Source organism: Pseudopodoces humilis, chromosome 5 (assembly GCF_049639895.1).
Source record: "Pseudopodoces humilis isolate 2021_Gansu_Grassland_sample_001 chromosome 5, ASM4963989v1, whole genome shotgun sequence".
NCBI lineage: Eukaryota > Metazoa > Chordata > Aves > Passeriformes > Paridae > Pseudopodoces > Pseudopodoces humilis.
The window spans coordinates 29,135,563-29,163,508 of record NC_142204.1 but is presented as its reverse complement, the minus strand read 5'-3'; the positions used below and the strand labels follow the sequence as shown (position 1 = coordinate 29,163,508).

Genomic DNA, 27,946 nt, shown 5'->3' with positions numbered 1-27,946 from the left:
TCTAGAGCCTGTCCTGTAAGACAACTATGGTTGCAGCTGCACTATGGCAGGTATATTTTCCTTAGTAAATTATTCACAAACAAGAACTTAGTGGGTAAGAGCTGTAGATAGAGAAATCCATGACCTTTCTGCTGGGCATTCCCTTTACCAAATTAAGAAAATAAACCTGTGATGACAGACCTAGCAAATGGGAGATCCCAAAAGACAGGAAAGGGTATGGACAGGCTAGTAGAAGCTGGTTGTCTTGACCCTTTAGGTGTTCATCTGTGATTAAGAAAACTCCAACAGCTGCCAGGCTACACAGTGCACTGACAGATGCACTGGCAGAGTGTGCACAATCTTGAGATCGCTGACACAGAAGAGTAAGAGGCTGCCTGTGAGCACAAGAGCTAAGGGTGGAATCAATAGTCTTGCAAACTTAATAGCTCAGAGACATCAAGAGCATGCAGCTCTACACTGGAGCATTTCAGAAATGATTTCTTACAGCCAGAAGGAAATGGATGCCACATTTTCAGAAAACAACAGAAGAGATGGTATCACTTCATTCTGTCCCCATTTACTTGGTCATGGAGCTGATCCTCCATGCTAGGATGCTAGATGTCTCTGCAGCACTTTTAACCTTCACCAGCCAAGGAATTTCAGTTCTGCAGCCCCAGAGGCACCTGACCAACTTCATGGCCAGCATCAGGAAGAAAATGAACTTTTTTTTTTTTTTTTAACATGGCAATGTCCTTAAAGAAATCAAAAGATCAGTGCAGAGTAAGCAGTTCTTCCCTTCAGATCATCAAATCTGTCCATGTTTTAGGCAGAACTGATATAATGCCTTGTGAAGAACTTTTCAGTTAGTCCATTAGTTCTCCCATTCAGAGCAAAAGTGCATTTCCATCAAATATATGTGATCAGATGGTTTCCAGTAGGAAAAGGCTTAATATAGTATCTGAAAGCAGTTAGGCACCCTGTATTCTACTAGCAAAGAGTAGTGGATCTGCAGTGGCTCTGTAGAAAATCTTGTTGGCAGATGATCAGAGAAATTCAGAGAAAGAATGGATATTTTAAAAAATATTATATCCAAAAATCAAGGAGTTATTGTTTGACAATTTCTCTCTTATGCTAATCCATAGTTCAGTTAAATCAGACATTCAGAATAGCTGTTTAGGTATTGCATATTCTATTCTAACCACCTCTGCTAAGAGCCATATAACTCTTACGTCTTTTTTCACAGATGTTGGATGAGAGTGAAAAGCTGATTGTGATGGGTGCCTGACTTGCATCAATTTGCACAGCATGAGCTAGACAGGAAGAAAACAGATTGCAGTGCTTAGGATCATACACAGAAGGGTGAGTCTGCTTTCAAAAACATCAACCCAAAGGTATTTTTGGGTTTTGGGGTTTTTTTTGTTTTGTTTTTAAAGAGGAAGACTGCATAGCACCTACAGAGCTAGAATGGGCTTGGCCCCAACCTGTGGTTCTGCACTGAAGATTACTTACACTTGCTGAATGAAATGCTCTTGATGCAAATATTTTTGCTGGCGCAATATATTATTACTCTATCACTCACCTTGAAAGAGGAGACTAAAAATGCTTTGATAAATGGTTTGAAACACTGCCCAGTTTCACTGGCTTTGTTCTTCTAAGTGTTTGTACCTCTTGCTTCAGCTGCAAAGTTATTTCATCATGTCCTAAAACACTGCTATGCAGAGAACTGCAGTATAACAAGCTATAAAGTTGGCCTAATCAGCCAGCTGAGAGAGTAGACTTAAGAGAAAGTGCTTTCTACCCTTTGGAGGCCAAACATTACAACACAGCACATTTACACAGCATGACCGTACCTCTACTTCCGAGAGACATGTTCGGTGCTGTCTCAGGTTTTCTTTTTTCCTTTGTAGTGCAGGCTGGTAAAGCAAAGCCTTTCTTGCATTGTTCTCTTCCGATGGCAGTGATTTCCCACTCTGTGCATCTGGATTCAAGAGCACCACTTTCAACCTCCTCTGAGACTTGGCTTCACCTGGTTCCCACACTTCTGTACAGTAGTGACTTCTGGGGCTAATTATGGTAATCAATCCCCTCACTGAGTTCTCTCCAGCTAGAGGTTAGCATGTTACCAGTCTCATACCAGCAAGGAGCTGCGACTTCTCTCCAAGTTCCTGCAACATGCTGGTGGCCACAGACTTATTCAATATGTTCAGTGGTGACCCCTCATTCACCTGTGGGATCAAAGATGTTGGGCAGATCCTTAGGTTTGAGCCCTCCATAGTGGTTTTACACAGGACACATCATAAAATTGGATATTTTTCTTTCCTTGTTGTATCACTTTTTAAAAAAGCATCTTCATGCCCTTTGGTATGCTCCTCTGTACAGATGACACTCCTGCCTTGAACTGGGCTGAGGAGAAAAAAATGCTGCATTATTCAGTGAGACCAGTACCAGATAAAAACACTAGAAAACAGACTGGGTATCTTTGTTGCCACAATCATATGTGAAGAGGCTGGCAGCGCGTCCTTACACAGCTGAGACTGAGCTGCATTTCCTCCCAAGGAAGACACTCCTAAATCAAGCTTAGAAACACCTGTGCAGAGCAGCATGAGGAGATTGAGTGCAGCCAGTGCCAAACCAGGATCTTTGCACTGACAGCGTATGGTTTGGACTATGCCTGCTGAAGTGCATGTAATTTAACATGGTCATTGATTTCTCCTCTCCTATGTAAAATTATTTTCTCGTGCCCCAGAGAATGGTAATCAAATAAATCCAAATTTTTCATTCCTTAGATGTCACATGTGAAGAACTTTTTGATGTAATAAAACTTTGAGTGTCTGAAAAAGTCTTCTCCAGTATCTACTGATTTAATCTATCCTATTTTCTGTTCAGTTTTGTTTTTTTGTTTTTTTTCTGGTTTGGAAACTGATTTTCCGTGGTTTTGGGATGGCCATATTTATTATAATTAGAGGTCTGTAAATGTGAAAAATTTCTTAACAATTTTTTGAGTGTTAAAATCTGAAATACAAAGAAAGTTTACCAAGAAAAGTCTTAGTCTTCAAGCCTCTAAACACAAACAAGCTTAGCTGTAACCACATGGTTACCCTTTCCAGTTTCAATGGTATCTTTTTTCACTCTCTGAATGCACACACATAAGTTCATAAATTAAAACAATCCGGAGTAAATTTCTGAAATTCCAAAGCAAGTTTGGCAAAACAAGGTTTGTCCTTGGAACAAAAATATCAGTTTAAAGCAAATGTGATGAGATCTGAACTTAAAACCCAGTTATCCTGGGGAGTCACACCCCAGAAGAATGCTGTGAACACTGGCTCCCAGTACATTAGTCAGCAGACATGAATTTCATTAAATCCACAGAGCTCCACACCCAGCACTGTGCTATTGTTCAGTCCAAGCCAAAACAGTAGAACAAAGCTATTATGTGGCATTATACAACTAACTGTTCAAGGTTTTTAAGTTAAATATATTAAAATCACAAAATGCTGACAGCAGAAATGAACATTAGGTATCACAGCTCAAGGAGGCAGGGTTAGATATAGGACACTTTCACCTTCCCAGTTTTCTCTCTCTGCTCACACTGCATGGCAGAGTGCCAGTTCTGGCCCTGTGCTTCCCCTGTCTGTCTTGCTCTGTCCTGACCACATCTACCTTGGGAGTGATTTTTGTGCCTTCCTTGAAAAAGCAGTTGATAGAAACTTCCTTGGTCCCACCACTAATGGTGTCACACCATTACGTGTCAGTAAAGCCAGGGGGAAGATCTGTAGTGAAATACAAGAACAGTTCTGGTTTCTTGCCTTTCTCTTTCATTCTAGTTTTCATCTACAGCAAAATGAATGACTGTTTCCAATTTAAGACTGGAGGAGGTGTGAAGGTGAAATAGAAGACTAGCCTGGATATAAAAGAAAATACCTGGTGAAAGAAATATACAGGTACTGCCTCCAGCACTGCAGCTGTAAACACTACTTCCATTACTTCCCCAGAATGAAGAAGGAATGGAGCAACCCAGAAGAAAGTTGCTACATTGGCAGGCTGTGGAAAGGAAATTGTTAGTGCTTTTCACCCTAACAGTGAAGCTGAGAAATTACTTTCTGTGTGAGGTCTTGAAAATTTTCTTCAGGTAAGAACTTCCACTGTGTGAATGGGAATACATTAATACATCAGTGTATTAAATAATATAAAATTGATTACAAATCTCCAGTTCAAAATATAACTTTCTGATACTTTAGGTTCATACCACTCTAAACTAGGGTTTTCAGGAGATATGACCTACAACTATTTCTGATATAACAGTGTCTCAGTTATGTGAAAAAGAAGACTGCTTCCATCTGCAGTTATGACTCAGTACATCAAGAAAGATGCTTTTATTATAAAAAATAGTTTTTATTACTTTATCATAAATACCAAAAGCAGCAGTCTAGGGACCCTTGGCTGTCTGTAGCCTTTCATTCTTTACCAAGACTAGGCACAGGCACAGAGATATGCTGTCAGGGAGATGCTCACTGCAGCATGTCCTAATGTATGTTTCTGTATACCTGCCTAATGCAATAGCTCCTTGTCACAGAAATATAAGGAGTCTTCCTGAGACACTATTTTGTTCATGTGAATCTTCTAGTTTAAAAGCAAGTTGAAAAGGAAGCTCTAAAGAAGGCCATAAGCTGACTTTTATATTTCACAGCATGCATCTATTGATGCAAATTGAGAAGCATTTGCTTTGTCCCAATCTGAGTACACACACAGCAGTCTGTGCTTCTCACGGTGACTTTCACCACTGAGAGAGATGAAATTTACTTCTTTTCAGAAGCACTCATACATCCCTTGAAACCTGTCCTCCAAGGGACACAGATGCTGGGACACAAGCTGAGGCATGGCAGTATGTTTGGATTACAGCTGACAGGCTGTAATCTAACTGGTGTTCGGCAAAAAGAAAAAAAAAAAAAGCAATCACTAAGGAATGTGGAAAGAAGGCCACAGTGAACAGAGTTAAATGTGAATTTTTTTGTCTGGTTTTGCCACTCTGACCTTGCTACTTCATCTAGGTTATAAGAAAATTTTAGAGATGGCTGAAGAAGCACAAGATCCTTTGTCCTCAGCAATGGGTGACAGAGAATATCTTTCCTTCTAGAGTTCATAAGACATATTTGCTCTCATGCAGGAAACATTTTCCTTGTCTAATTCCAGCATTTAGGCCTAATATTAAACCCCCAGTCATAAAAACTTTCCCATTAACTTTGGTGAATTTTTACAGCTGAGTAAGAACTATGAGTTTTGGCCCTAAGCTAGGAAAAAGAGTATTAAAGTGTCATAAACACATAAATAATGGCATCAGGCTCAGAAATACAAACAGAAACAAATACAACATCTCACTGTTCAACTCTTCTGGGGGCTGACATAGGCCACTTACTCCCTAGTTGTCCTTGCCCACTCGCTTTCCAGGATTAAACCACAGCTGTTGGAGACAGCTCCCCCACTCCATTCCATGCCATTTCTTGACACATATGTTTTGAAAAGAAAACATGAAAGAAAACATAACATACCCTAAAAAAAAGTCTTTTTCTGAAGATCATAACTTCATTTGCTCGGAAAATAGTGCAATTTGAACAGTCTCCTTAGAAGAAAAATAAGAGGAGGTGACTCTCTGTGTTGTCTTTCAGGAAAGTGTTTTAAATCCTGCTGATGTTTTGGACTGCATTCAGCCCTTCCCTCAATTCCCCAGCCACTGCCTGCCTTTGTCCGGGAGGTTGGTTAAGAAAAACGAATAATAAGAAAAAAACCCTCCAGCTAAAAATGGTACTCACAGGTCTTTCCTGGCCTATGGCCTGCTGATACTTTCACTTTATCATGTTGTCTAGTACAGCATGAAATTGGGAAAAATAGCATCCATTAATATAATGTGTAATAAACCCTGACTGGCAATAATAGAAGGAGGACAAAAAACTCTGAGCTGGTAAGGACATTCTATAAGATGTGTCTCATTCTCTCTGCACCTGTGAGCTTGGATCATCTTAAAAGCAGCCAGATGGGGAACATGGAACCTGTTGTTGGCCTGTTCATGTTAATGTTTGTTTTGTCAATGCAGTCAGGCCAGCTTCTTTCTCCCACTCTGCAATTTTTTTTTACAGAGCATTCCTATTTTTGCACATTGGTTATCACACTATTATATATGGTGCTAATTCTGGGCCTGGAAGTAGCATAGCCTGGAAAATTCTTTACTTTGCTTTGTCCAATGTGACCTCTTCACTGAGAGCCTGATGCACACAGCCTGGTCCAATAACACCATCTCAAACTGCAGAGACACTCTTCCTCTTCTTCTAGCTCACTCAATCCTGCTTCTTCTAGCTCACACACAGTTTGCTTTCACTCTGCTGGACTTTATTATATTCTGTGTTAAGTGTGACACAATTTACTTTCAGCCTACTTTTTTTAAGAAAGGAGATTTATGTGAAGGTTCATTTTCAGACAAAATTGGTGGAATAACACACCCAAACATAATGATGCTTGGACACACTTTCTAAAAATCATCATGTGAGTAGACAACAGCAGCTCAAAGAAATGTTCCCACCTAAACAGAGACAGGCCAAACTGCTGAACCATGTGGCACAAGCCATCTCTCCCCCTCTGTTGGGGTATCACAGTGACTATGAATGGTGCCAGAGTCATTCTGGGGAGGAAAGAAACAATGCTCTGAGAAAACTGCCTTTGTGAGTTCAGTTGATCACAGAAATATTTATTCTGCTTGTGAATTTTTTTCCTCTGATGCATTTCCCAATCTCACATTTGCAGCTTCTGCATGAGATGTATTCTTGTTTAATCTATCTCCGGCTAGTATCTCTCCTTCTGTCTTTCCTGTGCTTCTGTAGACTTTATGGACTCCTTTATCTGTCACTTCACCTCTAGAGTCAACAAAATCCAGGGTCTGGCAACCTATTTTGGCATACACCAGATGAAATGGAACAGGAGCACAAGCACTCTTTTTCAAGCTGTCAAAGGCACTAGAGGGGTTAGAAGAAGGGGTAGAGCAGTCTGATGTATGAGAAGCTAATGGAATAAAGTAAACCACAAAATCACTGCTGTCAGATATCCTGGGACCATTACACTGTCCAACTTCAATAAACACACAACAGGAAGATGTAAGATGACCCAAAAGGGAGAATGCAGGGAATTTGGCCATTGATGCTCCCCCTTTCTCCTGCCACCATCCACAATAAAACCCAAACCCAAACCAGATTGGCTCTGTAGATTCTGCTTTTACCTTATTTCTATTTCTAGAATAGAAAGCAATAAATCCAGAGTGTTCTAGGCAGCATTAGTGCACATGCATTCTCAGTGTGAGAGCAGTGGATATCGTGCTGCAGTGACACTTGTTTGGAGCAGGGTGGACTTTGATCAGTACTAGAGCATTAGCTTAGTCTTTCTGAGTCCTTTTCTTGCTGGGAATTGTATCAAGTCAGGAGTGAGGAGATGCCCATGGGTGTGAGCCAGGGAAGGGGCAGGTGGAACCAGACGGGCTCAGTGGGGCCAAGGGGACAGAATTGGTACCTCAGTAAGGAACAAGGCATTACCAGTTTTCCCAAAGACCTGCCTGCACAGCTAAGCAACATAAGGCCCGTTTTTAACCTTTATATGTTATCAATTATAATGGCACTACATTATACTGTGTTGTGTTCAAATATACCAAGGAGGAAAAGCATTTTTCAGCCAGCATGGTTATACTAGTAGAAAACCTGTGAAAAGTATAAACTCATTAAATTAATTTTAAGGACTGGGCTGAGTAATACTTCATTAGTAGATGCTGGTAATATTGGCATTTTGCCTTGGTTTTCTACGTAGTAGTAGAAATGGAATAAGGCAGTGTCCTTTATCATGTATTAGAATCTTCCCATTTTTGATCTATGCGACTTGGAACAAGTGATTTTTTTCCCCTTGGTATTATTTTCCTTCCGTACACAAGTTATCTCTCGTGTAAGTTACATTTCCTCAGTGCCCTCAAATGGTAAAACCTCGACAATCATACATGCCGTAAGGGAATGTAGCAGCTGTTCCTTCTGACGGAAAGGGCTGTTTTTCTTCTTTCCATTTTTTTATCGCATCCCGCAGACCGGAGTTACCCTGGCCGCGCCCCCGCCGCCCCCTCACGGGCCCGCGCGCGCACACCGGCGGCAGTGCGCGTGCCCGGCCGGGGGGCCGCCCCCTCCCGGCCGAGTCCTCCGCCGTCCCGGCGTGCCCCGCGCGCACCACAGAGCGTGGCGCCGGCCCCGCCGCTGTCTCCGGCTCGCTCCGTGCGCGCGAGGCGGCGCGGCCGCGGCGACATGGCGGGCGTGGGGCGGGCGGAGGAGCGGGAGCAGCACCTGAACGGCGAGCTGCCCCCCGAGCCCGACGACAAGGACGGCGCGGCCGGGCTGGGCGCCGAGGATGGCGCCAAGAAGAAACGCAAGAAGAAGAAGAAGGGCAGACCGGGCCCCACGGGTAGGGGCCGGGCCGCGCCGCGACCCTGCGCTGACGGGCTGGGCGGCGTGAGGGGCCGCGGGCCGGCACACCGGGGAGCGGGAGCGGCGGTGGGCGGGCGTGGGTGGCTCAAGGGTCCCGGCGTGCGGGTGCGGGGCGCCACCGAGGCCGCTGTCCCGGCCCGTGGCAGCGGTGTGGGCTCAGGGGGATCCCTGCAGCTTGGACGGGGCTGGCGGTACCCGGAGGATGCTGCTGCCGTTCGGCTGGAGCTGGGGTTGTCTTCCTCGGTCCGCTGTGCGTAAGAGAAGCCACCGCTTCCCTCAAGCTCTCCTATGCCCCGGGGGGAGAAAGGTGTAAGACTGCTGCTGTAAAAGTCATCCCGCCTGATGGCGGCTCTGCACCCCTCCCAAGTTCTCGGGGAGAGCTGGAGCAAGTCTGGGCAAATAGCATAAAGGCGCGATGGTTTGGGTTTGTTTTAGCAGGCCATCAGTTAGCGATGATCGTGCTGTGCGTTTATAATTATCTACTTCACGCCCATATTATCTCACAAGAGCAGGTTGCTGCTATGGGAAGAAGAATTAGCTACCGTGGCAGAAAAAAGTAATCGGATGTGTCAGTGTGTACAGTTACAGCCCCTTACAGTTTGGGGCTGCTTTAAGACAGAAAAAAGCATTAGGTGCTCAGGTATCTGTGGGATGAGTACAACATAACGTTTTATAAAGTTTTGGGGGCTATTGTTACTAACGTGGAGTTAATGTTTTACTGTAAGTCGTACTTTAACTTTACAAACAGGACAGGAAACTGATAAAGAAATGGAAGGTGCTCTTGATGATGTAGCAAGACAATTGGACAAGCAAGCACTGGATGAGAAGGAAAAAGATGATGATGATGATGGCAAGTATAACTTATATTTTCTCTTAACATTTCCAGTTTCACCTTCTTCCAAGGGTCCCTCTTAACAAACTGTTTACAGGTGTCTTACTTTGTTTGATTTTGGTTGGGTTTCTTTTTGGAGAGGTGAGGTGCAGCTGTCTATACTTTCTACTTTTTGTCAATGATTTTGCTGTCACAGAGGCATACGTATAAAAAATAAAAGAAATACAAGATTTATTAAAGGTTTGTGTCTTCAAAGACCTACTGAAGGGAAATGTTTAGTTTGAGATAAGGTAAGCTATAAATCTTTCTTACTTGTGTTAACATGGTCAGTAGACATTTATGTTCCAAATTATGTCTCTTATTCTTGGCTTAAACCAAAACATAGGGAAAATTTTAAGGGAGCATTTTAATAAATAGGTTTTGGAGTCTTTGCTGGTGACTTGAAACCAGCTCATCTATAATTACAATTTTTCATTAAAATTAAATTTGGGGAGATGAAGAAAGACAAATGCTTTGTGTGTTGCTTGTGCTGTGTAGTTGATTTTCTAAGGAAGAACCTTGAAAGTGTCTGTATTGAAATCCTGACCAGGTCTGTCTTTTCTGTAGGAGTATCAGATAAGGGTGCTGTGTTTCATTTGATTTGATGAATAGTTCTCAACAGAAATGTGTGTTTAAGAAAATATTAAAATAGTAATTTAGTTTCATTTTTCTGAATTACCATATAAAGTTGGCTCAGCACTTTGAGCAGTCTGCTTAAATCTTAGTTCACTTGCTGGAATTTGTCCTTCCAGAGTTTTGTTTTAATAAGTTGGGTATGGAAGTTTTAAAAAATTAATTCAGAGTGCTGAGACATATTAAGTAACAAATTTATCTTTGACCATTACCAATCTGCAGCATCAAGTTTAATGCAGGTACTTCACATAGAAATGTGTTCTTATGGTTTGTTTTATGGTATCTTTCAGGTTATGGAGTTGAAATTAATGCAATATGTGCTTTGCCGTCATTGCAACTTGGGGAAGAAGTATTGAGGAGGGTAGTGAAAACTGTAAACAATGAAAAGAAATCTTAGAAATCATTAGAATAGTTAAGAGTTCTGTCTCAGGAGAAATAACAATGATAGTTGTAGATCAAATGCTGTACTGTCTTACCTTTTTTACACTATTAGCAATTGTATTACAGTATTAGAAAGCATAAAAAAATGAAGTGAATTAATAATTTTCCCCTTTTTTCACGTATTAGACTTGGATGTGTTTTTAGTAAAACTGATACTTTGCAGAAAATTAAAACTAATTAAAGTTTTTTTTGAAGACAGCTATGTTCTTGCCTGTGCTGGTTCTCACTATTTGCCATCTTAATTGTTTATTTAAGACATGCTGCATTAGATGAAAATCAATAAAATACCTAGTCCCTTTTTTCTTTTTTTTTCCTCTTGGTAAGCCTGTAACTGAGTGGCCTCAAAAAGGAGACTCTATAACTTCTGAACTCTAGGAGAGATTAGGAAGTGCGCTTTTTATTTCTCTTGCCATGTTAAAATATACTGATATGTAACATTTTTACATTGATACTGTGCTAAGTTATTAAATGGCTATACCAAAATGATATAAGGTTGGACTTCTGTTTTGTGAAAATCTGAAATTGCTCTTTTTGGTCACCTTTTTTTTCTTTAGCTGAATAACCTGAAGACAAGCAGAGTATCAGTCAGATGCAGTAGTTATGTTTCTGGCAGCACAGTTAGTCTGCAGTAGTCTTCAAGGACATGAAAGCATAGACAGGGTTTGTTTGGCTTGCCGTTGGCAGTTTCACGTGCAGTGATGTATGAAAAAGCTACAACACACAGATAGCAACAGCAGCAATGTTTAAGAAATGCTGCGGTTTTTTCCCTTCAGTTTAGGCCTGGCCTTTAAAAAGAATTCCAAAAATCACTTGATGAGTGAATTGGAGTATGTCTAATTTCTTTATGAATGGTTTGGACACTGCTCAAGGTCAAGACAAATGTGACAAAGTTACTACATTTTAAATAAATTTACATGTACTGGTAAGGATTTTTGGTTGCCTATTAACTACAGATTGATGAAGAATCTGGTAGGTTGGAACTTTATTATAGATACAAAATATTTTTATTTGTAATTTTTTAGAGAAAATTAATTTAAGATACTTAATGCTAAAATGAGCTGGGGAGGGGCAGGAGTGACATTACTGAAATTTGCCCCAGCTGCAGAATTACAGCACTCATCATGGCATAAAATTGCAGATGGTATTGACTGACCATCATGGCAGGCTTGAAATCTAGTGACTGGAGTGGCTGGTCAGTGTTTGGTTTGGTCTTGTTTTTAAATACGGACTTCTGTATGAACACACTCAAAATGGAATGCTTTGATTTGATTCTAGGAGTTCTTTTAATTTTACTTCCTCTTGTATATGAAAATGTTCTACATGTAGATGACTAGTACTTGTCTACTTTGAAAAGAATTTGTGTTTAAGGACCAGAAGGTTTAGGTAGCTGATAGCACCTGAGATATTGGGTATGAAGTAAGTAGGCATCAGACGTAGCCAAATGTGAAGCCTGCAGGGTTGTTATTACCTCCCAGATGTGACTTTAAATGATGTGGCTGATTGTTGCCGCTTACCTGCTGTGCTCCCTGGAACCTCCCATTGGTATTGGATTCATAGAATGTTTTGGGTTGGAAGGGACCTTTAAAGGTCATCTGGTCCCAGCCTCTGCAGTGAGCTGGGACGTCTTCAGCTAGATCACATTGCTCAAAACCCCATTCAGGCTGACCCTATTTCCAGAGACTAGGTGTCTTCTGCCTCTCTGGGAAGCCTGTTTTAGTCTCTGACCACCCTTGTATCTCCCATATTCAGTGGTTTTGCTGAGTGTTGTTTGTGACCTTCCCTGTTATCTCAAGATTAAACTTATCCTGGCCTAGAGTGCTGTCATCTTTACTTCTTTGGGGTCTTTATCTTTCCAGATGCAGTAAGTTCTTTTAGCTGAAGCATCAGAAGATGGGGTGGAAGTAGCAGTTTCTAGCTTTTTGTTAGCTGTTGTGTCTAATACAGTTCTCTCTTGTGTCCTTCAACAATTCCCGGGCATCTAGTTGCCTGAAATGGGAACAGATGAATATGAGGTAGGACTGACTTTCTGTAAACACTTTACATGAACTCTCTTTTTTCCTCTGTTTGGTGATACATTCATTGTCGGCTTTCAAAACTATTTTATTAGGTCTCTGTTTGGTGTAGGGACTGAAAATGCTGATGGTTTGGCAGCAGCTTCTGGAGGTTGTTTTTTAATCCATTAAATTCTGCAGTAATGAAGTGTTTTCAGATTGCCTAGATGTTTTTGTGTTTTATTCAAACTCCTTTCATTCTTTTAAGATTATTTTATGTTCAGCTGAGCACTTTCTTTCCTATAGATGGAGAGGGTGAAGGAGATGGAGCAACGGGGAAAAAGAAGAAGAAGAAGAAAAAGAAGAAAGGACGTAGGTATCAAGCACAAAAATACAGTTTATGTGAATGTTTGGCATTAAGTGTGTGCAAGTGCTGTTCTTGCAGCTGAAACAGATTTAGGGGTGCAGTTTGTGTTTGTAGGCTAAATTGTCTTCTTTCTGGTATCCTTGAATGCCATTGAGGGCATTCATTGGCCTTGAGCATTGGCTAAACAAAGTCATATGAGGGCATTGTGATACAATGTTGTCTTGGTAGAAACCCAAACTCCAGTTAATGGGATCTTTAATAACTTCTGCTGTTTAACTTTTATGGTGGAAATAAGATGGTTAGTGTTTCCAGAGTCCCATGTGTAACACTTTCTTAAATGATACTCAACAGCTAAGGTCCAGACAGATCCACCTTCTATTCCAATATGCGAGCTATTTCCCAGCAACGTATTCCCAAAGGGAGAAGAATGTGAATATCCACCAACACAAGATGGGTGAGTGTTTTAAGCTTAAGAAGTAAGTGCTTTCATTTTGATGTGCTGAAAAAAATATTAATGTACAACTAAATGGCCAAAATTAGTAATGTACTTTGGGTTTTGCCCTCTTTTTCTTTAACTGGATTATCCAGGAACTCAATGAATACAGGTCTTCAGGCCAGAAATGTTTGTCTTTCCCTTTTAATTAAGATGTAGCCCATATGAGCATAATTGCCATGAGGCAGGGGGCCCTTGAGACCCAGGGTACTAACAGACTTCCAGGAGGCAGCTTGTAATAAAAACATTGTCTGAATTAGAAGTGAGTGAAGGTTTAAAATTCAGGGAGATGACACTATTATGCAGCAGTTTTGTGACCATTGGGATGCCAACTTTGTTACTTATTTTTTGGTAGAGGCATGTCAATTTCTTCATTTAATTTAAGGGCCTACATGGTATATTCTGTACTTTGCTTCTCTCGGAATGAATTGTAACCTCACCTGTTTTTGTAACTCATAGTGATGTGGGACTAATGTGCAGTTGCACTAAACAAGCAATAGCTTCCAGTGGTTCACTGGAACAGAGGTCTGCACCCTTATGTTTTTACAGGAGACTACTATTTCTTCATGCATTGTTAGAAACTAGGGAATACCAACCTGAATGAGTTTTCCTGATTTTTTTTTTATTTTTTTTTTTCTTTTCCTATGTGAAGTGTTGTGGAAGGTCATATTTTACAGAGACACAGGATACGTGGCATAGAATTAGGTTGAATTATATACAAACTTGAATGAAAAGACCAAGTATTACTGAAAACTTTGAAACTTCCCAGGAAATACTGAATCAAAGTTCTCAAAAAATAGTTTGAACCAAAGGGAGGGAGTAGGTAAATATTTGTCTGAAAACATTGTCTAGTTTTCAGTGACTTTTTTTTCAGAATGAAAGTATTTTGAATTTTTTTTTATTGGTTATTTAAATTTAATGCCTGTTTCTCAGAGAATGTAAGTAAAATAAGTAAGAGTCCAATACCCCCTATAAATTGTGTTCAGATAATACAGTTTCATTTTTATGAGATGAAAATTTGCTTTTAAGGAAGCTTTTTCTTCTTTTTCATTACTTCAGTTTGAACACAAGGTGTACTCCTGTTTATTTATAAATAGACTGCCCTGTTTGCATGCTCAAGATCAGCATGTTAATGAGGAGCTTGCACAGGATAGTTCTGACAGGCTGATCCAGGAATGATTCTTTAATGTTTAAGTATTTAACATGTGCTGTGTTCATAAGAATATGATTTAAGTAAACTGGGAACTTAGATAATAAACAACTTAATCTTTTACATAGTTTATTAACTAATAACACACGATCTTTACACCTCTAATACATATTCAGCTATTGAAGATTAAAATATTTGCTCTGGTTTAACTACTATTTATTGAAAAGGAAAAGAACAAAAGCCATAAAAACAAACCTCCTCTCATAGCAGGGGTGTCTTTTCTGTACTGCAGTGTTCAGCTATGGAGGAAGAGTATACACTTCTAAGGAACCTGAAATAGTCTCCTCATGTCATGTGCTTAAACAAATATGTGCTTATTTTTCTTCCTCATTTAAATATTTAAATCTTACTACTTTAGCATTCCCTAATATGAGCAACTACTTAAATTATTAGCTGGCATTAATGCCAGGATATTTCATATTCTGAGTAACAGCTTCATTTTATATACTGGTGGAGCATTTTTGTGCCATGCCTTATTCATGCTGAGGTCAGTAGGGTTTTGTCTTTGATTTTTTTAAGCGTTGCACTTCTATTCTTAACTGTTGATGTCATGTGCTTTCTAAAGTTACCTCTCATCAACCTACAACTGTATATTTTGTGTGAGAAGTTCAACTAGAAATGGATGTCATTCAAATTTCAGGAAAAAAAAACCAGATTATCAGGACTTCCATAGGCAACAGACTAACAGGTGTAATGTTTTTATATCTCCTTTTTTTTTTTTTTTGGAAGCTTGTTTTTTCTTGAAGACGTGGGAATTTGAAATTACACAACTGGGATGGCAGAAAATAAGCAGTATTTCATGATACACCAATTTTGTTAAAGTAGAATTAAGGAATTCTTGACCCTGCCTACTTGTTTCTGCCTCTGTGCTGTTACAGAGTCACAGACTGGTTCGCTTTGGAAGATATCTTGAAGATCAGCTAGTTCCAACCTCCCTGCTATGGGCAGAGACACCTTCCACAACTTCTCCAGGCAACCTCTTCCAGTGTCTCAATGCCCTCACAGTAAAGGATTTCTCCCTAGCTTCTAATCTAAACCTACCATCTTTCAGTTCATAGCCATTACCCCTTGTCTTGCCATTCTGTGACTTTGGAAAAACCCTTTCAGCTTCTGGAAGGTGCTATAAGGTCTCTCCAGAGCCTTCTCTTCTCCAGGCTGAACAGCCCCAACTCTTCTCAGCCTTTCTTCATAGGAGTGGTGCTACACCCATGATCATCTTCAGGCCCTCCTCTACACTCACTGAAAGAGCTCCATATCTTTCTTTTGTTGGGAGCCCCGGAGCTGAATGAAGTATTCCGGTTGAGGTCTCACAAGAATGGAGTAGAGGGGCAGAATCACCTTCCTTGACCTGCTGGCCACACTGCTTTTGATGCAGCCCCCATGTATGATTTGGCTTTCTGGGCTGTGAGTGGACATTGCTGGGTCATGTGGAACTTCTTGTCCACCAATACCCCCAAATCCTTCTCCTCAGAGCTGCTCTCAATCCATTCTTCACCCAGCCTGTATTTGTGGTGAGGTTGTCCTGACCCGGGATGCAGAACCTTGCACTTGGCCTTGTTGAACTTCATGAGGTTCACACAGGCCCACCTCTCAAGCCTGTAATGGTCCCTCTGGATGGAATACCTACCATCCAGCATGACTGGATTATCTGGGTGAAGATAGTTGGGGAAATTTTCTAGAATTCTTTGATCACTAGAATCTAGTTTACAATGTGATCCTGCAGTGAAAACTGCAGGCTGTGAACTGGAGTGAAAAGCTGGACCACATGGCTTGGAGCAAGAGTTGAATTTCTTCAGCTGACATATAGCAGGCAGCACATTAAGAAACTGCCAAAAGCTTGCTAGTTAGCTTATGTACCTGGTGGAGGATGTGATGTTTGGTGTAAAGCCTTCATCTGACCAACTGATTTTTCATGTGTCCTGAAGTGCATAGGCCCTAGCAGGAATTCTTGTTGCCTCCCTTCCTGAGCTCCCAGGTGGCAGTACAGCTTTGTCAGCAAAATGCTTTGGGTCTGATACAGTGTTCTTACATGTAGAGGCTGTTCTGTCCCCCAGTTGACTTGTGTGAGGTGATTATATGCTGAAATACAGTAAGACAGAGTGAGGATGGCTTCCTGCCAGTTTGTTGGAGTTTGCATTCAAGTCCGTGACAGATGGCAGAGCAGCTGCCCAGACTCTGTCAGCAGTTCTTGCTAGCAAGGGGTGTTCGCTGCTGGAATCCAGAACAGTCTGAAAGGATCCTTGAGTCTCTGTCCCCAGTGTTTTTCTGCAGTGCACCTTTTCCATCTTCAGTGACTACTGTGCTGGCAGAAGTCCAATTTTCTAGTGGCAGTGCAGGGGACCAGGTTTTGCAGCCCATTGCTGTCTTTTTTTTGGTAGGATTTGCCAGATTGAGGCAAATTGTAAGAGTAGTATGTGTGATACTTGCTACCAGAGCAAGAAAACTGCTAGAAAGGTAAATGTAAATGGCACTTTTATCTGAAAAGGAACAGAAAGTTCAATGAAAACAAGCAAAAAGGTCTCAAAATATTTTGCATCCTCTGATCATCCTGACAAAGATATATGGAATATTTGCCTGTTATCCTCCTTTAAATTTTCAACTCTTTTGAAATACTCAGTATAAACATATATATATACTTATGAATTCACATACAAGTATTTATTCTTAGTTCAAAATGCAGCAAAACTGCAGGGCATAGTCTCTTGGTTCACTTGTACCTGTTTTTTGGATGTCAAGAAAACTCAAAGTGGAGCTAGGTTACAAGTCTATGAAACAGGTAAAAAGCTACACCTTTGGATTTCAAAAACTAATCCTTTACACTCTGGGTACTCAGTTGTTTGATTAGAATCAATTCATTTGCATTAATTTCTTAATTTGAAAACCGGTGTACTTTAGCATCTTTAGGCCATCTTTTCCACCACACATTTTTTTTTAAGATCACCTGCCCAGCATGTGTAGCTGTGTATTGTTATTAGTAGTTTTTGTGTTGCATAGCATGTATGGAGTTCTTTGAGACATCACTAGGCTTTTTTGCATTATTATGTGGTTGCAGCTTCACCATTTGAAGGGTTGTCTCTACTTTGTAGTCAGAGTAGTCTTCTAGCCAAGTTCTGACAGTTGTTGGAGGACTTAAATTATGTTTTTGTTTGTTTGCTTTCATGGAACCTTAGTTGAATAATGCAAAATATATTCAAAGCTAATCTTACACTTAGCCCTGTATTAAAAGATATTTGTGTATTTATTCTATGAACCTACCAAAGAGACAGAATGAGTGGTGCTCTCCCATAAGAAATGTTAATTCACCATCCAGCCCATTTAGAAAGTAACATTCTGGCATGTGTCATAGTTACCATGCATTGTGTTAGGTGTTATTACCTAAGCATTCTGAGTGTGAATGAAAATAATACTGGAACTGCAAGCTTTTAAATTTTGAAGATGCTTATTGTCTGTGTCAGCAGCGGTTTCTGGGCCAAGCACTGCAGCGCTGAGGTTCATCTCTATACAGGAGCAACACTGTCTGATTGAATAAGATTGGGAAAAAAAAACCCCACTTTTGCATGAGTAGAACCTGTTGCAGTTTTTTGCCCTGCTAAACTTAAGGTGGAATTGCAGGCATTAATATGAATTTTATATGCCTGTTCTGTCTCTTTGAAAACTTGGTAATCCTTCGAGCACCATGCTTGTCTGGGCCTTTGGTAGGATGTTACTGCCTTTCACAGCTGCTAGTGTGTAGTACTGATAGATTTCTTTTTTTTAAATAGCCTTCCTTTATTCTGAAAATTGTATAAATCAGAATCTTTTCTATTACACAGGAGAATGTAGACCTGACTGGTTAATAAACACTTTGCAGGCTTTAGACAGAAGTTGTAATGACTGCTGTGATTATAGTAACTTGTTTGAAATATTTCCTTTATTTTCAAGGCGAACTGCTGCTTGGAGAACAACTAGTGAAGAAAAGAAAGCACTAGACCAAGCCAGTGAGGAAATCTGGAATGATTTTCGGGAGGCTGCAGAGGCACATAGACAAGTGAGGAAATACGTTATGAGCTGGATAAAACCTGGAATGACAATGATAGAAATCTGGTGAGGACACACATCTACTGGAAGACTCTACTGTAGATTTTTCTTCATTTTCCAGAGGGGAAGAGATTTAGTCTTAGTTTTAAGTGCTGAATTCACTGTGTAATGAGTGTTGGAGAGATTTGTGTTTGAAGTACATATAACCAGTGTTGCCAATTATTTCCTTTAAGTTTCCTCTTGTATTTTTAGCTTATGCGGCTTTACAGGGCCTGGGATTATACGGAATTTTAAACTAAGCTTTCCATGATGTTCACTTACTTTGATTATATGCTTCATTTAGATTTCAGTGCCTTTGCTACTCTGCAGCGCTGCTTGGAGAAGCAGCAATAACAGTAGCACTGCTGCTGCTTGCCAGAATTATCATGAAATGCCATGTGGACAGTGCAGGTGCAGTCTGTGCCTGGGACTGAGCAAAGAGGCATAAAACCAGCATGGCTGTGTATTCAGTCCAGGGCAGGAAGGTTTGTACTATGTTTAGTCTTCATTGACTGACTGATGTTTCTGGTGGAAACACAGTGGGGTTTTTTATTATTCTCAGTAAGAAGTAACTGAGAAAATGGATTCAGGTGAACATAAATTTGATTAAGTTTAAAGAAATAATTAGCCTAGACTGATTTTTGTGACTCTTCCAACTATTACTTTTTCTGTCCTTCAGTTTGTCTAGATTGAATGTCTACTGTTCAAGTACTGCACCTATCCAGAACAGTTTAGCTTCCAAAATCAGGTGCTTTCAGCCTGGTGTGACTGAGGACTGTGCTGACAAGAGTAGGATAGTAAGAAAGCTAATGAGAGCTGATCCCCAAGGTAACTGTGCAAGGATAACAGAAAGACATAATATACCATGAGGAAATGTAGAAGAAAAGCAGCTCACTAGTCTGGCTGAAACAAATCTGTCAAATTACACAGTTTGACTGCTCTGAGCAGTCATTTTCTCAAAATATGACTATTCTTCCTGAAGTACCTCATGCAGTGGGGCCTTGCTGATTAAAATATGCTCTCTTTTTTTCATATTTCTCTTGCCTTCTTAAAATCAGTGTTTGGTGCACTGCAGTGAGCAGCAGTTTACCTCATTCACTGACACTTAAGGGGAATGTACTGATGGACATACATTTGTGGATTTGCAGTAGCTAGCATCTTGAGATTAGACAAAACCAAAAAACAAATGCTAGTCTCACAAGGTTTCATTTAATCATAGTTATCACTCAGTTTTTTAAAAATGTCCTTTAATAATGAAAAGTTGTTGTTTTTTTTTTAATAAAGGAGAGGCTTTACTTCCTTTTTCCCACCTCCTTTTAAATCACAGTAATTGTAAAGAATGCATTTAATTTGCCTGAACTTTGGTTGTCTAACTTCTGCTGCTCAGGAAGAATGGGTTAAATGTAGCTTGTAAGGGTAAATATTTTAAACTTAGATTAAAAACAATAGAGGATTCATCTTTTCCCAAGAAAGGGTAGAGAAAACAACACAAAGAACTGAAAATTGTTGTATTCTGCCTAAGTTTTCTAGCCTAGGGTTGTCAATCTACTTAGCATACAAATAGTTTGATTTGACATAAAAGCATTTCCTTTAATATTTTTCTGAGGTTTTGTTCTTGCATTGATTTATTTGAAATTATCATAAGAAATACTAATCACAACTGTCTTATTCTTTTTTTTTTCTTCTCCCTCCCCTCTGCATTTTAGTGAAAAACTAGAAGACTGCTCACGTAAGCTGATAAAGGAAAATGGTTTAAATGCAGGTCTTGCATTTCCTACGGGATGTTCTCTGAATAATTGTGCTGCCCACTACACTCCCAATGCTGGAGATCCAACAGTCCTGCAATACAATGATATTTGCAAAATAGATTTTGGAACACATATTAGTGGTTAGTTTTCATTTATTAATTAAAACTTTGAGAATGTTCTTCAATGCAAATGCTATGAAGCTAACCAACTTCTGCTGATTTCAGGTCGTATTATTGACTGTGCTTTTACAGTCACATTCAATCCAAAATATGACAGACTATTACAAGCTGTAAAGGATGCAACAAATACTGGAATAAAGGTATGACCATTATGTAAGTAATTTACAGAGTCTTTTTCAGTAAATGTTGTGATTATTGTCCATTTAAATTTGCACTTTATTTTTCAGTGTGCTGGAATAGATGTGCGTCTCTGTGATGTGGGAGAGGCCATACAAGAAGTTATGGAGTCTTATGAAGTTGAAATTGATGGCAAAACATATCAAGGCAAGTTATTTTCTTTATATAGGGGTAGTTGTTTTAGAAGTGTGTATCTGTATATAGATTTGTACAAATATTGATTTTGATGTAGGATATTGAAAAGACTTTCCTGCTAGGAGTGTGGTATGAGTCTTGCATAGATACATGTTCATGGCTGGCTTGCCTTTCCTTTGGAGAAATGGTCTTGGCTTATCCTTCTAAGTATTGTATCTTTAACAGATAAGATGAATGCTAAACAACAATTTTGAACTGTGCAGATAATTTGTTACTTGCTATTTGGATTTATTAATAAGCTTTTATTACTCTTGGAGTTGCTGCTCTTAAATAATGAAGCCTTGCTAAAGCATACAAAACTAACTTGTGTCTTGGTTGGTGTTTGTACAAGATGTGTGGATAATTCTGCGTTTGGTTCCTCTGCAATATGACGACTTACTACTGTACTTTTTATATGGTATAACAAACCAAATTGCCCTAAAGGGTTTACCATTTGCTAGGAAATTGCCTGTAATATTAATGTTTTCTTCCAAAGTGAAGCCAATTCGTAATTTGAACGGACACTCCATTGGGCCATATAGGATACATGCAGGAAAAACAGTCCCCATTGTGAAAGGAGGAGAAGCCACAAGAATGGAGGTAAGTCAAGTTCTTTATTCTTTCTGTTAAATTTCCCCAGTATCATTGCAAGAACAGTATTTCCTGTGCACTTTCAATTTGTAGTTTCTGTCATCCTGGTGAATAATTGTAGTGGAGTAATGGCTGTAATGTCTAATGATCCTGTACAGGAGTAGTTTTGTCTCAGTGGCTTCTTCATTTTAGCCCTGGAGTGTTCAGCTATCTCACACTTTCTGAAAATTGAAGCCTCAGAACTCTGCTATTTAAAAAACAACCAAAAAACCAAAAAACGTCATCAAAAGAGAAATCCACTGCTGTTGAAATCTGAATGCCATAATGATACGTACTGAAATTCCTGCATATTTATTTCTCAGTGTGTATATGATATTAAATGGTGTGTTTGAATTTGCATTTAGGACCATGGAAAAGGACAGGAATTTATATTTAGGGGTCAACTGGAATTCAGGAAATCAGAGTTTTCCTGGATGACTTGCAGGTCATTCATACTCATGTTTGTTTCTTCTGTAATGAAATCTTCTCTCACTCAAGTAGTTCTTGTAGTGTAGTTTTGGATGACTTTTTGTGAGTACTGTTAGATACAGTATTTTTCTTGAAAAGCTTCCAATGCAGTTTTTCTCACAAGATGCAAAATAACTTAAGTGTATTTGTAGTTAATGTGAGAGGCTAGTTGAAAGATGTTGTTTGGATAGTGCTCTAGAGCAGGGGAAGGGCAATGGCTGTAGATGATGTGACAAAGTACCAGTTGGCAAGGCAGTATTCAAACGTGGAACCTGAGATTTAGCCATCATTTTCACTGAAGCTCTTGTTCTAATGAGATAAGATTTAAAAGTTGGGTGATGAGACAAGAAGCTTTTAGTTTCATCCTAAGCCTCATCACTAATGATCAGCAGTAAGTCTATCAAGATAGATAAAACTTTTAAGACCTGATTAGGCACAGGTGTGGTCTGGACAGGATTGTTTTTTGAGGTAGGCTCACTCTCATCACCCAAGACTTGTATCATAGTTATTGACCTATGATGTGCACAAAAAGACAAAGCTTTAATTATCATCTTATCTATAAGGCTGCAAAGGGATTAAGAGTATTGGAAAAGGAAGGTAAAAAAGCTTGTGTGTTCTTCTTAGTTTGACTTAGTTAATGGTTTGGTTTTGGGGAGAAGACATTTTTTAATTTCTTCAGCTTCTGTAGGTTACTTAGGACACAATCCTACATCGTTAAACACAGTGAGTTTGGCAATGAAGAATGTGGAGCATAGCCAAGGTCTTAATGTACTGTGCTATTTATAGTATCAAACTGCAACCCAGTGAGTTTTTTGTGACTAACAGAGCCTCTGATGATCCTTATTCAGAAAAAGTGGGTGTTAAGTGAATCTTGTGGCAGCATTGCGTGGGGGTTTTTGAGGGTTTGTGCTTTTTTAATGAGTCAGTTGAATATTCAGGGATATCTTCAAGAGTTTGTCTTGAATTTGAAGCCCATGTTACTGCTTTTCATATGGCTTCTTATTTTGGGCTTGTGACTTTAAAAGTAGCTTAATAAAATAAACAATGCAAGTCATAGTGTCCATCAGTGTTTGATGCCCTGGCTTGTTAAGTCCCTGTCACAGTCCTACTATTAAGGATGTGTGAATGCATTTGGCAGAAATGAGTTTGTATAATGGCACTTCAGTATGTTCTTGGCTAGAATTTTGATAATGCCCCTGCAGATATACATTATCTTCATTTCTTGAAGAAATTCATCTTGTGGAATGGAAATGAGCAGGTTAAAGGTATATACTAGCACCTGTTCTCAGAAAATTCTTGCAGAAACTGGGCAGAAAGTTCATCAGTGCAGTGTCTGTAATCAACACCAGTTTGCTACTTCTAAACTACACATTTCCTAGGACTTTTATCTAAATAGCACAGGAGAAGTACTTCAGTTAGCAAATGTAGTTTCTCAGCTGTGTTAGATATATGCCTTGACAATGTTTCAACTGCAAGGACTTCGAGAAATTGTGTCTAGAAACATGCTGATGCTTCTGGATTGAAATAAAATGGTACTAATGTAAATAGTTGATGATTTGGAGATAACTGCAACTCTAATGTGTGAAATCTCCGAGCTGAATTTTTTTTTACATTGATTTGGTGATTGAATCGGTTCAAATTTAATTACTTGTATTCAGAAGTTGTAATACTGAGATGTTGTATCAGAATGACACAATGTTACATCTTCATATTGCAACATGTTCCTTTTTTCTTTCCTTAGGAAGGTGAAGTGTATGCTATAGAAACCTTTGGTAGCACAGGAAAAGGTGTTGTTCATGATGATATGGAGTGTTCTCATTATATGAAGAATTTTGATGTCGGGCACGTGCCAATAAGGTTGGATTTTGTTGGTGTATTTTGATAGAGCTACCACTCCCTTGGGATTCAAATTTGATATAATGCATGTTCTTCACTAATAGCACTGTCAGAGGACTCAAAGGACAGTGTTAGCAACTGTTACAAAATACACTCTGTTAATGTGGAACAATACGGAATTATTTCCAAGAAACAGAAAATATGTTTTGAGAATTTTGTTTTGGTTTTTTAACAGTCTTCCTACCATTATTTTTTCATGATTTCATGATGATGAGTAATATATAGATTATATTTGTGTGTTCATCTGTGTGTTAAATGTACAGTGGGTTTTTTAGTCAATAGCTATTCTGTGGTCGTGTGCCACAATTTTTGTCTTACTGCTGTTCCCAGAATCTATTACGGTATTTGCACTGTTTTACTTTATGATATTTTGAGAGTTTTGAGTTTGTATTTTATTGCATTGCTGTAAAATGAAGAAATTACTCATTTTTAGGTTCACTGGCTTTGCATTTTGGCATTTCTAAGGAGTGCAACCTATTTCCTAAAACAAAGATACTCTGGTGGGAAACAGCAGGCATATGTGCTTTTCCATAGCACATACTAGGAATGTGAGAGATGATGGGAAGAATTAGACTAAAGATTGCAAAGGAACTGCTTGACTGCAAATAAGCTTAGTTCTTAGTAGATCTATAAATATATATTTTTAATGCCTGTATATTTTAAGTATGAATAAAAAGCTTACTGAGTATTTGGCTACAGAAGTGAGAACTCAGCATTTTAAACCACCAAGCTTCTGCCAAAATTAGTTCAGATTACTGATCACTCTGGATCAGGAAGAATTCTGTTTTTCTTTATGAAATGAAATGTCCTTTTATTTTTTAAGAGAAAGATTCCCGTCTCCATGTTTAATGTAGGCTTGCAGATAGGTTCACGATCTGTTTTGAAGATTATCTATTTGCAGGAGAAGAGGGCATTTTATTTTCTAAAGAGAACATAAGATTGATGTAGAAAGACATTTCCAAGTCTAGGAAATCTGAAAAGACCTTGCAATCTTATTCTTAATTGGTGTGCTTTCCTTCTGTAGTGAATGCATGCTGGTGATATCTATTTCTTCTCCAATGCATTCTTGTTTGTTTTTTTTTTTTATTTCAAGGCTTCCAAGAGCGAAACACTTGCTAAATGTTATCAATGAAAACTTTGGTACTCTTGCCTTCTGCCGCCGGTGGCTGGATCGCCTGGGGGAGAGCAAATACCTGATGGCGCTGAAGAACCTGTGCGACCTGGGCATCGTGGATCCGTACCCACCCCTGTGCGACATCAAGGGCTCGTACACGGCGCAGTTTGAGCACACCATCCTGCTGCGCCCCACCTGCAAGGAGGTCGTCAGCAGGGGCGACGACTACTAACTCAGAGCCACCTCAGCACCTTTATACTCTAGGCTTTCTTGGAACATACTATACCAGAATTAATTTGCAACACATTGTCTGTTTTAACAGTGGACTGATGTTAATACTTTCCATATTTGGAAAGGAAGGAATTTAAGCTAAGGCAAGTCTTCAAGTCTTCTAATTGTAACTAACCATGGAAAAAAAAAAAATGCTTTCAGGCCTTTAGAAATACTTCAAAATTTTTTTCTGTTCAGGGAAATATGTGCTATAAAGCTCAATTTTCAGTTTGGAATGAGTTATACATTTTGTTCTGAACATTTATGATAAAAGATGCTTTTCAAATATTTATATGACCATATTCCTACTTGAATGCTTTGAATGACTACACCTGATTTCTGCACCCCAGTCCTCTATGATATTGCCTTTTAAACTTCCTGGAATCCATTTTGTAAAAAATAAAGATAAATTTTCAAATCTGAAAATATATATACTTTTTAGAAGTCTGGTTATGATTCTGGTCAGGAGTCCACTGGGAAACTGCTCTATTAAATATTTTACAAACTTGATTTGCCATTTCTTGTCTTGAAACTGGACCTTGTCTTACCCTTCATATGAAACTTGGCCTTTCATGCTTGTTTAAATAGTCTTGTCAGTGCTGCAATACAGGGCAAGAAGTCATCAACACTTTACAGGACAAAATGTGACAACTACAGTAAAGGTGTGTGGTCAAGATTTTGAGTGTGCCAGTCTTTAGACTTCAGCTGTATTAGAACATGTCCAATGCAGCTGGTGGTCTCTGCTGCTGGTGGCATCAACATGCTGCTTTGAGCTGAAGTCAACTCAGTTTCAGTGTATGTGCCTACATAATCTTTGCCATTGGCTTGCCCTCTTGCATAGAGTCAAATTTCATGTGATTTCCCGTCTTTTTGAAGTTCACATTTGATTGCACAATTGGTGGGGACAAGGAAAATATTTATTTTTTGAGTACTTCATGCAGGCAGAATAACCTGGAGTATTTGATGTTTTCATGCTGTAAAAAGTCATTATCTGTCTTCCTGCTGCAGTGAAATCTGACTGTTGAATCTCATTTGTAAAGGTAAACTAAATCCCATGGCTCTGCAGGCCTATATGCAATGTCTTCCAATTCTGTACCTGTACCTCATTATTTGCATATTAAAATTTTCAGTAGTTACTGGTGATAAAAATGACAGCTCTGGTAATAGGTCAGTAACAGTGCCTTAAACATAAGTGCTTAGGAAACGGACACTTCACCTGCTCCTTTATAGTCACAGTCTGTCTCCATAGAAGAGTTCATATTAACTTAGAAGTATCAGTTCTTTTCTCCTCTGTTTTTGGGTAAAAGCTGCATTTTTGTCCTTTCAAACCTGATTATGTGAGCTGCAATTTAGAAGGGAGCAGTGTCATGTACTGCCTGTAATAAGACACTGATGGGTTTTTTTCCCCAATTACAATTATTGTTTAAACTTGGTGCTGTTTAAATGTGCAGAAATGGATGAAATGGGATACAGAAATGTGTATTTCTGCTGTTGCTGTTTGGGAATCTTGGCATCCCAGCAATGAATTTTAATTTCTGCGACTGTGTGGTTATGTGTGTCCCAACTTCCCAAGAAACACTGGCTAGTGTAGGTGCTTGTGCATTGCAAAGTGAAAGCTGGCACTTGAAAGAATATCTGGTTAGTGGGGTTGCTGGGTATATTGCTGCTGCTATTTTCATTTATGCTAACAAGACCATACTCTTCTGCACTTCTTGACGTGATAGGAGCAGGTTCTTGTAGCCTGGCTGGCTTCCAGCTCACCTCTTTTTGTACTAAGTCTGCTGCAAACAAGCAAGACAAATCTGTTTCAGTTCTTGCCTGCTTATCAGCAATTTCCAGACTTTTCTCTCTGGAAGGTACCTGTTTAGTAGTAGCTCAGTGAGACTTGGTATTGTTTCTACAGTTTAAGGCTTTCTTAACTTCACTCATGGTTACTTTAGATCCATTTGGTTGTTCAGATCAATGTTGTGTTTTCTTCCCTTTGTTCTTTTTTGGGTTTTTTAAACCCAAATACAATAGACCCAGACTAATAGAGCTAGTTTGGACTATGGCCTCAATTTTTAAATTGCTGGCTGTTTGTTAGTTCACATGTGTAGGCTGATAATCATGTATAACAAGTTGCAGTGGAAATTACTCAGAGAAATACTTGCAGAGCATGATGATTATTGCCAATAAATTTAACTGGGTGTATCTGAATACAAGTGTCCTGTGCTGCTGGCCCTCCTGCATCCTCCAGCCCAGCAGTATAAAAGGCAAGCCCTATTTCTTCTACCTCCTTAAAATAAATTAATTTCCTATTGCTTTCATGCTCTTCAGGCAGCTTTTTCCTGTTGCTGTAAGTGTTAACAGTAAGTCAAGCAAACTTACCTGCTGTGCTGTCTGCTATGTGAGCCATGCTCTCTTGTCACTTGACAGGACTAAAAGACTTTCGAGCCAGATGCTGAAGTCTGTTTTCAAATACCCAGAAGGTGGGGTCATCTTTTCTTTTACATGCAGCACCAGAAATGGTGATTCTTTTCATAGGAATTATTAGAAGCCAGAGTTCAGAAGCTACTTGGTAGGGTTTTTCTTACACACACACCTTGTGGGACACATCATTATAGCAGGTACAGCTTGACCCTGTGTGATGCATCCTTTTGATGAAGGCATGGCCTAAAATGTTCCTAATTTCAGACTCAACTACTATGCTTCTCCTCTTAGATGTGGGTAAGACCAGGCTGGTGGGTAGAACAAATGCAGCTGGGTGAGTAT

At 39.4% G+C, this 27,946-nt stretch overlaps 1 protein-coding gene across 1 annotated transcript; it reads left to right on the top strand.

Moving 5' to 3' along the window:
- The first annotated feature begins 8,218 nt into the window (after nt 1–8,218).
- METAP2 (methionyl aminopeptidase 2) lies at nt 8,219–25,705 on the top strand. Its single transcript, XM_005519436.2, has 11 exons — nt 8,219–8,454; nt 9,226–9,327; nt 12,720–12,785; nt 13,132–13,234; nt 18,405–18,566; nt 20,246–20,427; nt 20,512–20,606; nt 20,694–20,790; nt 21,314–21,417; nt 23,657–23,772; nt 24,905–25,705. Exons 1-11 carry the CDS (start codon nt 8,298–8,300, stop codon nt 25,155–25,157), a joined length of 1,437 nt encoding a protein of 478 aa, XP_005519493.1. The 5' UTR covers nt 8,219–8,297; the 3' UTR covers nt 25,158–25,705.
- The last annotated feature ends 2,241 nt before the right edge of the window (nt 25,706–27,946 follow it).